At 37.0% G+C, this 13,657-nt stretch overlaps 2 protein-coding genes across 3 annotated transcripts; both read left to right on the plus strand.

Moving 5' to 3' along the window:
- The first annotated feature begins 719 nt into the window (after positions 1-719).
- On the plus strand, positions 720-3,637 carry LOC136222564 (uncharacterized). The gene is made up of 7 exons (XM_066010323.1): positions 720-899; positions 1,237-1,277; positions 1,673-1,976; positions 2,142-2,219; positions 2,320-2,397; positions 2,741-2,862; positions 3,111-3,637. Exons 3-7 carry the CDS (start codon positions 1,854-1,856, stop codon positions 3,634-3,636), a joined length of 927 nt encoding a protein of 308 aa, XP_065866395.1. The 5' UTR covers positions 720-899; positions 1,237-1,277; positions 1,673-1,853; the 3' UTR covers position 3,637.
- Positions 3,638-11,272: 7,635 nt separating this feature from the next.
- LOC136222572 (uncharacterized) lies at positions 11,273-12,330 on the plus strand. 2 transcript variants are annotated; one of them, XM_066010332.1, is made up of 3 exons: positions 11,273-11,827; positions 12,076-12,147; positions 12,237-12,330. In XM_066010332.1, the coding sequence occupies exons 1-2, from the start codon at positions 11,273-11,275 to the stop codon at positions 12,112-12,114; spliced, it is 594 nt and encodes a 197-aa protein (XP_065866404.1). In that variant the 3' UTR covers positions 12,115-12,147; positions 12,237-12,330. The 2 variants fall into 2 exon arrangements, with proteins under 2 accessions (XP_065866404.1, XP_065866401.1); XM_066010329.1 differs by lacking the exon at positions 12,076-12,147 and having other exon boundaries at positions 12,148-12,284.
- The last annotated feature ends 1,327 nt before the right edge of the window (positions 12,331-13,657 follow it).

Genomic DNA, 13,657 nt, shown 5'->3' on the forward strand with positions numbered 1-13,657 from the left:
GAACTTGTCTACATATCCAAGTTGTCTTAGCAATCTTCCATTTGATTTAACATGTAAAACAGAACCATAGGGCTGACGGGGTGGAGTACGGTGAACCTGCTCCGATGCCTAAGTCAGTTTATGATTTAGGAAGGATTGAGGAGTATAGACCAGTTGTGAGATAATAGTTAATGTACTGTATCTCGTGTCTATTCCTGTTTATATATACTTATGAGTTGATGATATTCGTGTCCCGTAAGGAATCTGTGTGCTGGGAATAATCCTTTGTTATGTAGGATTCTTGAAGGTTTGCTTTGCCGAAGGAAGTCCAAGCCTTTAATGTTGCCCTTGAGCATGCTCTGTTGTACATGATCTTTAAGCTCAAAGGGGGTGGTGCTGACGTTATTCATGTGATGTCATTTTGCATGATATCAATATTATATACTACTTGATGCAAAACCTAGGTCAATTAGGAATAGGGGCAAATGTCTTAGATTATGGGAGCGATTTCATTTAATTTAAACTTGATTAAATTAATTACGCTACAAAAAAATACCCTACGTCAACACTTTTTTAAATGCACTTTTAAAAAGTGTCACTACAAAAATATGTATTTATTTACTTTAATTTTACATTCTACAACTATTTACTTAAATGTACTTAAACTAAATGGATTAACTGAGTAATTACAAGGCCCATTATAATTATGCTACTTATTTGTTGGCCCATTACAACTCAATACCTTGAGAGCCTCTTTACCATTGCCGGATATCAAAAGACAATACGATTTCCGTCTGTTAGGCGGCTTCCTCCGCCCTCTTCTCAGCCTTCTTCCTCGTCCGTCTTCTCTCAGCGCTCTTCTCAGCCTTCTCCATCGGGATTCCTCCGATCTCCTCTCCAATGTGAATCAGCCACTCTAGGTATTTTCACATTATGAGTTCCTTAAATTGGTATGGTTATTGCTTCTGACTTTTGAAATTGTTACTCTCTCTCTTTGGATGTTCTGGAAATTAGCTATAGGTTAGTTCCTCTCTTTTCCTACATTTGTCAAACTGGCTGTTTCGGCTTGTGGCTGGAATTCTCGGATTTAGGTTTTTCAATTTCGATTAGGAAATTGTCTGTGTTTTGGTGGGATTAGATTGATTTATTTCTATATTGTGCATCAATTTTATTGGTTTAAGAAGTCGGATTTTGGTTTCTGATCTGAATCAAGGAAGTTGTTTGAGAAAGCTAAATGGCGGCCCTTCACTTTTTCAGGTGTATTATTGACAATGATCGGCAAGGCTGCATTTGGAGAGGTACATTCCTTTCTCCTTTTTATTTTCAGTGATTCATGATATATATTGTGCTTCTATGCTACTGATCAAGTTGGGATAAATGTTTAGAAATGTTAAAGTCTACAATTTTACGATTACGTATCTGCACGTTCCCAAAAAATAATAGGTAGATCTGCACCTTATTTCCATTTTTTATTTAACTCAACTTACCAAAGTGCTCTTTTGATTCCCTATTTTGTAGCTCATTTTCTTTGTCAACAATAAATAACAGACAATTCTTATTCACTTAGAAGTCCTAAGCTAGCCGACTTGGTTTTAACCTTTAGATATGTTAATATTATAATAATAATTATATAAATAAGAAGAGATGAGATTGAGTGAGCATATGAGATAATGAAATGAAATGTATGGTGCAGGAACATTTTGGACAGCAGCATCACATATAATCACTGCTGTAATAGGGTCAGGAGTGCTATCATTGGCTTGGGCAATTGGGCAGTTAGGTTGGATTGCAGGCCCACTTGTTTTGATCTAACACTTGTGTCCAGGATGTTCATTTGGTGACTGTAAGCATGATTATCAGATTGTGCTATCAGGATGTTTCTTGAATGCTTAGTATCCGCTCTTCTGTCAAAACACATAATGTTGCCAAATATTGATTTTTTTAACGGCGAAGAGTTGAATCTTGGAAAGAATGAAAAGTTAAAGCAAGTAAATGAGGTTAGTCTTTTTCAACTTCTGAAAACGGAATAAAAAGTATTGTTAATTCGTATTCTGTTTCATGTGGACACCATCCGTCAATGAACTTTTCCCCAGGGATACATATTTGGATGTCAGGAAGTTTCTTTCCTAATGAAACTAATAGTTTGTATTCTTTCCTTGCAGGCTGAATCCATCATTACAATTTTGACAGAGGAGCGGAAACTAAGCATTCAAGAAAGGAAAAATTTGCAGGAAGAACTGGTAAGTATTTCTTCCAATAAATTAAAATATCAGCTCATAAGTAATCATGTTTTTTGCTTTGTAAAGGAGTTTTTAAACATCGATTTGTCTTCCGTTGTAGATACTGTTGAGGAGCGGGACTAATGCGAAAAGATTACAAGTTGGATTTCCTCTTCTATTGGTCGTCATGGTAGCTCTTGTCAGTATTTTTCTTGGATATCTTTCACACCCCTGAATATGAAGCCACCTGACTAGTATATGAAAGATTCAAAAAGTAATTAGAACTACAGTTCACAAAATTAAATAGTAAACAGACTATGGTTCTGTCCTTATCTTTCATCGGTTAATTTAGTTTAGGTTGCCTGTATACACATTACCACTTTTAGTTTTCTGATTGTCCAACTGTTTTCTCTAAATGGTTTCTTACTTCACTCTTAGTTTTCTGGTTGTGATCCTTGGTGCCTGTCTATTGATTTTAAGGAAAGGCGGATTGTGTTTTAATGTCAAATTGTTCACCTTTTGATAATCTGATGTTATGACAGAGAATCACTGAACAAGCTGGAGTTGTTCTCACACTGGATCCCAAGCCAATAGAGGTGATGATAGAGAACAAGATATTAGTCGGGCTATTTTGCAACCAGATCATGGGCCTAAACCTCTACAGGTATATGTTAGGAAAAAGGGAAATATACAGGGGCAGAAATGGATATCTGGAAAGAGTTAGTTATTTACAAGGGTGTTTTAGGGAATGAGTTGGTTATATACTGTGGGTGGGGAAAGGTGTGAGGTATGCTGATTTTGTTTGTCTTTTCTGCTTAGCAGGGCTCTCCCGTTTGGGTTGAGAGGGGTAGCAATACCTTGTATTGTTTTCTCTTTTCAGATTAATAACAATTCATTCCTTTTTTCTATCAGATCATTCCTTTTGTCAGTTACTTTCTCATTTCTGTCTAATTGTGGAAGATTTCTGGATCTTTTCCCTTTCAATTGGCGCCGTCTGTGGGAAATTGCTTTCTCGATGGGAAACGATCCGATTCAAACAAGGACTCAATCTTTGCTGGATGTTCAAACTAAGTTGGAAGGCCATGAAGCACAGTTAGAGCTCGTTCAACAATCTCTGGGAGGCATGAGGAAGACCATGGAAGGATTACAGAAGTTAGTGGAGAACTTGGCTGTACAGATTCACAACAACCCCAAACGGCCACCGGAAGGTCCGTCTTTCTCCTTCCCGGTATTAGAGGACACCTCTGAACCTGAATCAGGTATCAAACCCGATCACCAGCTCTTTGAATCTGGCTTTAAGGGTGGTGGAGAAAATGGGTCTAAGGGAGGAGGTCCTAATCTTAATTCTCACATCCATCCCAACCATTTCGATGGTGCTGTGATGGCTATGCCTAAGGTGCGGATACCGGCGTTTGATGGATCTGAGGATCCCCGTTGATGGCTCACCCAAGCCGATTTATATTTCAGAGTCCACCGGACTCAGCCGGCTATGAAAATCATGTTAGCACAGATGTGTATGTCCGGCACGGTGTTAACTTGGTTTGCACGGTTGTTCCGAGATGATCCGCAATTGTCCTGGGAAGTTTTCCGATTGAAGATGCAGCAGCGGTTCAGTGAACGGAGAGTACAGAATGCATACGAGGAACTCTCTATGCTCCGCCAAACAGGAATGGTCGATGAATACATTGAAGCCTTTGAAAAGGTAACTGCGTTCATCCCAAAATCATCAGAGGATCAGTTTTTGGGACACTTCATTGGAGGATTGAAGGAAGTTATCCGACCATGGGTGCGCACTCTGAGACCGCGGACCTGCGATGATGCGATGGAATTTGCAAGGGATGTTGAATTATCATGTTGGTTACAGGGGAATCGCACTTTTGGGAAGGAGAAAGGAGGAAGCTCCGTGGGAATGATAGACTCTCACGTGACCTCTCACACATGGAAACCCACTTTACCCAAACCACCCACAAACCCGACCTGACCCGACTATAAACCTGGATCCCTAAAAACCCATGATACCCACATAGATCGCCCAACTCCCCCTTTTCAAACACCAAATCCTAATCGCAATCGGATTCGTTCCAACCTCTCAGCCAAAGAATTAGAAGAACGTCGGCGAAAAGGCTTATGTTTCAAGTGTGCTCTGCCTTATAGTCCTCAACACTGGTGCAAAATTGGTGAACTACGTTTGACGGTGACTGAGAACGATTTGTTCTTTGAATCTGATGCTTCTTTTCTAGAGTCAGAAGTGTCTGCAGTAACCAATGAACTTGAAACTAACGGTGAATGCGCAGTGCTTGAATTCCTTTCTGCCGTATCTGAACCACGGTCAAGCCCCCATACTTTGAAACTGACAGGTGCGATTTTGGGTATCCCTGTATTCCTACTGGTTGATTCTGGGGCAACCCACAATTTTATTTCTCCCAAATTGGTCCATTCTTTGGGACTATCCACAGAATTCATCAATCCTCTTTCTATCCGTTTGGGTGACGGACACAATGTTTTCGTCCAGGAGCAGTGTCACGTCTGTGACTAAATTTTCTAAAATTTATATCTTGATATTAGTATATATTATAATTAGTGGGTGTGTGATTTTTATTTGGTATTATTGGAAAAGTTTGGAGTTAATTTGATGATGTTATGTGTAAATTAAAAGTTTAGAGTAATTTTAAAAGATTATATAAAGATGGAGGATCATACGTGATATTTGTCAAATTTGAGACTCAAACTCAACTTAGGCGGTCATCATCATCTGATTCTTTCTTTTTCGTTTTCTTTTTCTTTCTTTTTTTTATATTTATTATCAGTTTTCTCTGAACCGTTTTTCCACTGTTTCTTTGATTTACAGAGATTCGATCGTCCGAATCATTCGAAATTTAAAACATAGCATCCTTATACATAGTTCTAAGTCCTAACCGAAGAGTTTTTGAGTTTCGGCAATGTTTGGAGCGAAAAGTCTTAGACAGGATTTAGACGAGAATTGAACGGGTGTATTTTAGCCGAGGTAAGTAACTATCAACTATGCTATATTTTGAGTTTTATGTATATAGATATATATATATAATCAAAGAAGTTTCAGAAATTGGTATTTTAGGGTTATGCAGGAATTTTGTAAAATTGGGGTTTTTCATGATTTTGCTTTTTATTGTGAAATTACGGTTCAAATGAAGCTATTAATTATGCTTCTATCTGAATTTCAGATTTTACTTGATTATGTTGATTTAAGGCTTAATTTGGTTGATTTACATATATACATATATGTTTTTGGTTTCAATATATCTCTATATTGAACAAAATGAATTTGATGATTTCTTACAAATTGTTTTTGGATTGAGAAATCTGTTGCGGTTATTGTTGTTATTATTTTGGGTTGAAGTCCAAATATGATTTTTATGATACAAAATGGCTAATTGAAGCCAAATGATTTTTGGTTATCAAATAGTTTGGAATTTGATTGTGAAAGGATATTTGAGCACGTTATGATTTTATGATTTTATATCCATCGAGAGTTATCCGGATCGGTGGTTCCATATTTGAAGACCATGTTCAGTGAGGGACATGGCCTGTGTACACAGTTTGAAAGACCTATTGGGTATGGCAAAGAAGTGTCGGGTAAGACCATATGGGATAGGCAATGTTAAGAGACGTCTCGATTATATATGTGGTTATGGATTGATACTTAAGGGGAGAAACTCGAGGATGGATACAATGTTTTAAATTCATTTGGATTATGTTTTACGTTATGATTGATTTTGATATAAGGTTTTACGTTTAAGTGATTACGATTTGGTTTGATAAAACGCTTATTTGATTATAATATTTTATAAAGTTTTGAACTCAAGAATCGATACAATATTTTATATTTTTGGTTTGTGGTTTACTACTTTGACTATATTATGAACTTTGGTTTTGAATATATTTTATAAGGTTTTAATTAAATCCCTTTTTAAAGGTATATATGTAGCTATGTTCAGTAAGTTGGTTTTTATAGCTGATAGTTTATTACTGAGATTTTTGTCTCACCTTTTTAAATGTTTTAATGTTTTTAGGTGATAAAGTACAGGATATAGAGAAGGTTACCGACCGATTAGGTGAGATCTGGAAGTTGGCTGCTTATTATTAGAATTATGGTTAGAACTTTGGTATTTCACTTGTAATATAATATGAGATTATGATATTGGGATAAATTGGAGACTCTTAATTATTGCTTATGATCTTTCTATTTCACGCCCGATGCCGATTGAGGTCGTTTAGGGTCGGATGTGACAGTTTGGTATCAGAGCTCTAGGTTAAATTCTTCGGACCTAAGGTTGATAGTAATTGAGGAATATCGATATTTGGTGATAGCTAAGAAATACTCGATAGTACTTGAGGAATATGGATATTTGGTGAAAGCTAAGAAATAATTTGAAATTTTTCGAGGATTTGATGGTTAGTAAAATATTGGGTGTATGAACATCTAGAGATAATAGAGAATTGTCTATATAGGTGTTGCGGGAGAATCAAATCCGTATCTTAATCTTATGATGTATTGTTCGACCAGATAGAGGCTGAATCTGTCATGGAGTCCAAATGAAAGTTCTTTATTTTTATCTTACGTTTCCAGAGGTTTTTGAATCGCCTTAATCGGACTCCGTATGAAAAAGTTATGCTGAAAACGGCATATGTTGGTCATTTTAGCTGTAAACCAGAATTTGGTTTTTCTTTTGATTTTTCTCCTTAGTATAACTTGAAATTGATATTTGAGAGTTTAATAGTTGGCTGAAAAATATACGTATCTCAGAAGTGAAGTAAGGTTAGGGACTTTGAAATGATATGATGAGTTTTGAAGATAATATATATGTGATTAAGAAAGCGAAAATGTGGAGATTTCAATTAATTGTTTTGGAGGTTGATTATAAATTGGAGATTATGACAGGAGTCTAACAAGTTATGGAATCTTAATTTGAATAAATGATATCCGAATTCAAGTGCAGATCTATTGTTGAACTTTATCGGGTTGAGGTTTAGAATTATTGAGAGTTATATAAATGATTTTAGAGAGATACTGATGTTAGTGATCAATGAGAAGTAAAGTGGGAGAATATATTAGAGTTCATGATTTGATGATTACATATGAAAATTTGGTAAGCTTAAATAGTGTTTGAGGAAATAATTCATATATGAATTTTGAGGATAAAATTTTGCTAATTTTAAGCACAGTTTGAGGTAGGAAAATTAAGAGATGAATATGATATAAGAGGATATATATGTTGATTATTGAAATTTTGTAGTACATATATTGTTAATAGAAGTTATTTTTAGTTGAAGTTTGTGTGATTATGGTTTAAGTTTATATAAGGAATATAAGGATCAAATTGAGTGTTTATAGGTCAAATAAGCAAATCGAATGATATTATAGATTTATTGAATTTTATGGGTGTAAAGATATTATTTGGAGTTTGGAGAAGACAGAAAAAAAAACATTGATTGTCGTAATTTAAGTACTATATATTCCTTGAGTATATAGTTTGGAGAGATGGTTGAAGTTTATTTGGTTGGATTGATGATATATATAGTGGTGATTATAAGAAAAAAAAATAATAGCATGTTAGCTTAATTGATTTTGAGGAGTTAAATAGAGAATTATAAGAGTGATATTGATATTAAGATTTTATGAAATGACTCTTATTGATAGGAAATTATATCATCATAATGAGGTTTATATTTGATTGGTGATAGTATTTGAAGATTATAATGTAAATAATGAATGAAGTGAAAAATTATAGATATAAGTATTATTATTATGATGAAGTAAGATTATATGCTGATGCAAATCATTGATTCAGATTATTTAAAGGCTAAGGAAAATATAATATTGTACATATTAGCGGTTCAAAAGTGATATTTTTGAAGTCTATAGAACTTGGAGATAGGTGGAATATATTTGATATATATGCAATTGATGGAATCAATTGTGATTTAAATCTATTAAAGTGAGATTTGGAAGATATGAATATAAAGTATATCATATGATATAAAATTGACTATATGATATTTGAAGTTTTATTGTGGATTTATTGGTGAGGGAATTGACTAGGTTGAAGTTTAGAGTTACTAAGAGTATATTGCAATAATGGTTACAGTGATGTTGATATTGATAAATGATAGAGTTAATGGAATGAAACATTAGAATTTGTGGTCCTATGATGATTATGAGGAATCTTGGTAATGTGAAATAATTTTGTAATATTGGAGATTATTTGAGGAATAAAATTTAGATTAGAGAATGTGAATTTCGAGGACGAAATTTCTTAAGGTGGGGAGAATTGTCACGTCCGTGACTAAATTTCTAAAATTTATATCTTGATATTAGTATATATTATAATTAGTGGGTGTGTGATGTTTAGGGTCTGGTGTGACAAGCAGTGCTTGGTCTGTATTAAATTGGGCTCAGGAACGTTCACTCTTACGGCTCTCCTTTTTGAATTGGGGCATCTTGACATGGTCTTAGGAATGGCCTGGTTGCAGTCTTTGGGGGATGTGCTGCATAATTGGGATCAGAGGTGGATGAAGTTTGTGTATGAAGGTGAGGCAATTGAATTACAGGGAACTAGGGGTACTCAATCTGAATTGACTGCTTTGCAGGTCTGGCTTGGAGGTGAATCTTTGGCTATGACCGTTGTTGGTAGCACTGGTTCCACTATTGATACTGATAGCTCACTATCTTCTGTGCAAATGAATGATTTACAGCACCTGCTTTTCCAAAATCGTGAAGTCTTTGAGCCCCTTACTGGCTTACCGCCGAGACGAAAGCACGATCATGCCATAACTCTTTTTCCAGGCCAAGGGGCTGTGAGTGTCCGCCCTTATCGCTACCCTCACATACAGAAAGAAGAAATTGAAAGGCAGGTGGCTAAGTTATTGGGAATTGGGTTGATCAGGCCAAGTCAGAGTGCTTTCTCCAGTCCGGTTTTGCTCGTTAAGAAGAAAGACGTTTCATGGCGAATGTGTATCGACTTTAGGGCACTTAATAAAGTCACTGTTCCGGATAAATTCCCCATTCCGGTAGTTGATGAGCTTTTGGATGAGTTGAATGGAGCCAAGTACTTCTCAAAAATTGATCTCAAATCGGGATTTAATCAAATCAGAATGCGTAAGGGGGATGAGGACAAAACAGCATTCCGAACGCACGATGGACATTACGAGTTTCTAGTGATGCCGTTCGGCCTTACTAATGCTCCGTCAACATTTCAAAGCATGATGAATGACTTATTCCGTCCTTGGCTGCGGAAATTTGTTTTGGTTTTCTTCGATGATATACTCATTTACAGTGCTTCATGGGAGGAACATCTACATCATTTGGCTTTAATTTTACAGGTCCTTACTAATGATTCTTTTAGAGTTAATCAGAAGAAATGCTCCTTCGGGCTGACCATAGTGGAGTATTTGGGGCACTGTATTTCGGGCCAAGGAGTCTCTGTGGATCCTAGTAAAGTTTCAGCTATCCAAAACTGGCCTATTCCCAAGAACGTGAAGGGGGTACGGGGTTTCTTGGGTCTCACCGGTTATTACCGAAAATTCGTTAAGGATTATGGAAAACTCGCAAGACCGCTTACTGAACTTACCAAGAAGAACAATTTCTCATGGCAAGAGGAAGCTCAGTTAGCCTTTGATACACTCAAGGAGCGTTTGAGTTCGACTCCACTCTTGGCCCTTCCTGACTTCTCTAAGGACTTTTGTATTGAGTGTGATGCCTCGGGTGGGGGACTAGGAGCAGTGTTGATGCAAGGGGGACAACCAATTGCATATTATAGTAAGGCCCTATCACCAAATAATTTGGCCAAGTCCGCTTATGAAAAGGAGCTGATGGCTCTTGTCCTCTCGATTCAGCATTGGCGACCTTACCTCTTAGGGCGCAAATTCTTAGTTTACTCAGATCAAAAAAGCTTACGCCATCTTCTCCAACAGCGAATCACTACAATGGACCAGCAGAATTGGTTGGCCAAGCTCATGGGCTATTCGTTTGAAGTGGTTTACAAACCAGGAAAACAGAACCGCGCTGCTGATGCTCTTTCTCGGTAACATGATACGGGTGATTATTTTTCTCTTATTTCATTCCCTAGTTGGTTGGATGAGCAGCAGCTCTTGGCTGAAATTAAAGCAGACCCCCACTTGAATGCTATTGTGGATACTTTGAAGAAAGACTCGACAGCCCTCTCCTCTTATCAATTGAAGAATGATGTACTGTATCGACGGGGCAGTATCGTCCTCCCTGCTCAATCTGCTTGGATTCCAGTAATTTTAGTTGAATTTCACAATTCAAAAACAGGGGCCATTCAGGCTATTATCGCACCTATAGACGGATTTTGGGCATTTTCTATTGGAAGGGAATGGTGCAACGGGTCCGGGAATTTGTTCAACAGTGTGCTGTTTGCCAACAATTTAAGGCTTCAACCTTAGCCCCCGGAGGACTGCTTCAACCCCTCCCTATTCCCTAGGAGGTATGGACCGACATATCTATGGACTTCATTGTGGGTATGCCTAAGTCTAAAGGCTACGAAGCGATCATGGTGGTGGTCGATCGTCTTACAAAGTACAGCCACTTTATAGCCCTCAAGCACCTGTATATAGCTAAGTCCTTGGCAGAAATTTTTGTGAAGGAAGTAGTTCGGTTACATGGCTTTCCCTCCACCATCATCAGTGATAGAGATCCGGTATTTATGAGTCACTTTTGGCGTGAATTATTTCGTTTGTAGGGCACTCAGCTCAAATACAGTTCCGCTTATCACCCCGAAATCGACGGGCAAACAGAGGTGGTGAATCGCTGTTTAGAGTCCTATTTGCGATGCTTCGCGTCTGATTAGCCTAAATTCTGGCTCCAATGGCTGCCGTGGGCGGAATTTTGGTATAATACTTCATTTCATATTTCTACTGGCACCACTCCTTTCGAAGCCCTATATGGCAGACCTCCTCCTTCCGTGTTCCGCTTTAGTTCCCAAGAGATTCAGGTGGAGGCTGTGGCTCATGCTTTACAAGATCGCGACGAGGCCTTGCGACAGCTTAAGCAACATTTGTTGCGTGCTCAACAACAGATGAAGACTCGGGCAGACAAGCACAGGCGAGATGTGCAATTTTCTATGGGGGACTGGGTGTATATTAAGCTTAAGCCTCATAGGCAACAGTCAGTTGCTCGTCGAGTTTACCCGAAGTTGTCTGCTCGTTTTTATGGGCCTTATCCGGTTACTGCCCGTATTGGTTCAGTGGCTTACCGCTTACAATTGTCGGACACCTCTCGTATTCACCCCGTATTTCGTGTATCTTTGCTAAAAAAGGCCATTGGCGCCCATTCTGCTTCTACTGACCTTCCCCAAGAATTGGCTATTGATCCCTCTGACACACTTACTCCTGCAAAAGTGTTGGCTACCCGAACTACACAGAAACATGGGGATTCTGTTTCTCAATGGCTGATACAGTGGCAATCTAAAGGAGTTGAAGACGCCACTTGGGAAGATGAGTTCGTTATCAAGAGTGAGTTCCCTTCGTTTTGTCTTGAGGACAAGACACTTTCTCAAGGGGGAGGCAATGATAGAGAACAAGATATTAGTCGGGCTATTTTGCAACCAGATCATGGGCCTAAACCTCTACAGGTATATGTTAGGAAAAAGGGAAATATACAGGGGCAGAAATGGATATCTGGAAAGACTTAGTTATTTACAAGGGTGTTTTAGGGAATGAGTTGGTTATATACTGTGGGTGGGGAAAGGTGTGAGGTATGCTGATTTTGTTTGTCTTTTCTGCTTAGCAGGGCTCTCCCGTTTGGGTTGAGAGGGGTAGCAATACCTTGTACTGTTTTCTCTTTTTGGATTAATAACAATTCATTCCTTTTTTCTATCAGATCATTCCTTTTGTCAGTTATTTTCTCATTTCTGTCTAATTGTGGAAGATTTCTGGATCTTTTCCCTTTCAGGTGATTCAAATGTTCACATTAATTTTGTCATTTGTTGAAACAAAACATTTGATCAAGTGGGATTATGTAAAGCTCTTGTTTGTCGACAGGGTGATTGGAACCATATTAAGTGGCTAATCATGGTTAATCAATCCGAGTAGGGGATACTGAGAAGAACGACAAAGGTAAACTACAGAAAGATATCCTATCCATCTTTCAACTTTATGTGTTAGAAACTGGATCGTGTATTTGAGCTAGTGTATTAGTAGTGTGCCTATTCATCGCTTTTCATGGTTATTGACTTCTAATTTGAAGGATAATATAGAGCTGGTGTATTAGCTTTAAAAGCTTACCTTTGGGTGGTTATAAGTGATTTCTTTGTTCCTGGATTGAACTTTTTATATCAAGCAACTTCTATAGTTATAGTGGTACTTAAATCTCAAGTTTTAGAATAAAGTAATTTATTAATGTAGTAGACATAAGCTTCTGATAAGTTAATGTAATTTGACTTCTTTACTTGATACAATTATGTCATTTAATTAATAGTCTATTTAATAGGTGCATTTGTAAGATGGAGAATTCTTGCCTTAACAGGTCTTTGCTTCATTCCGGAGTCCCTGAGATGGCTGGTAAGGTTTGGTTTCTTCGATCTTGATAACTAACTGAATATGAGAAAATGCGATTCCACAGGCAATGGTGAGTCAGAAACAAGAGTTCGAAACCTCACTATATCGTGTAACTTAACAGGTGCAGCCACGACGGCTTGTTCCTCAACCATCCTTTCATGCTTCAGGATAGCTTATACAACTACCAAAGATGAATGTGCAAGATTTTTTTCAAGTCTGCTGCTACTTTATTCATTTGCATACTCTGTAGATCCTAAGACATTTCATAGGTTTTTGTTCTTATTTGACAATTTTAGCCATACTTTGTAAGTTTTCATTATATATGGAAGTATATTCTTAACTTTTTGTATTGAAAATTTAGTTTGTGAGATTTATTAAAGGTATTTTGTAATTATATATTAGATTATAAAAAGTATTTAAATATTAATATAAAATGAAATAAATTTAAAAACCATCCAAAACCGTCACAAAATTGTGCAAAACCGATACAAAAACCAATCATTCTAAACCGTCGAACATCAGTGCTGTTAAACCGCGCAAAATCATCTCAAAACCGTTTATTATTTGTTCTAGACTCATTATAAATTCTGTTGTTCCTATATATTTGACACCTTTTTGTTTTAATTTAGGGCATTTATTAGCATAATGTCCTTTCTCATTACAATTCCAACATTTACATTCTGTAAGTTTAGTATTTTTATCCCTTAGTGGTCTTTCTCGTCTTTTCCTAAATTTTCGTTTATATCTAAATCTGTTCCGATTTTCGGGATTATTTTTATATCGTCTAAATCGTTTTCGTCGAAATCGTCCATTATCATACTTGTTAGTATAAGACTTCTTATATGTCGGATTATGTCTATAAGTGCGATTAGGAGTATATCGTCTATATTTTCTCCTAATTTTAT

The sequence above is a fragment of the Euphorbia lathyris genome, chromosome 1, assembly GCF_963576675.1.
Source record: "Euphorbia lathyris chromosome 1, ddEupLath1.1, whole genome shotgun sequence".
Taxonomy (NCBI): Eukaryota; Viridiplantae; Streptophyta; class Magnoliopsida; order Malpighiales; family Euphorbiaceae; genus Euphorbia; species Euphorbia lathyris.

Bases quoted from the DNA above. Each gene is read 5' to 3' on its own strand.
- LOC136222564 (XM_066010323.1), top strand. From the start codon at position 1,854: ATGTTTCTTGAATGCTTAGTATCCGCTCTTCTGTCAAAACACATAATG. The intron at 2,220-2,319 runs GTAAGTATTTCT...CTTCCGTTGTAG, and splicing joins AAAATTTGCAGGAAGAACTG to ATACTGTTGAGGAGCGGGAC. The intron at 2,863-3,110 runs GTATATGTTAGG...TTTTTCTATCAG, and splicing joins ATGGGCCTAAACCTCTACAG to ATCATTCCTTTTGTCAGTTA.
- LOC136222572 (XM_066010329.1), top strand. From the start codon at position 11,273: ATGAAGACTCGGGCAGACAAGCACAGGCGAGATGTGCAATTTTCTATG. The intron at 11,828-12,147 runs GTATATGTTAGG...TTTCCCTTTCAG, and splicing joins ATGGGCCTAAACCTCTACAG to GTGATTCAAATGTTCACATT.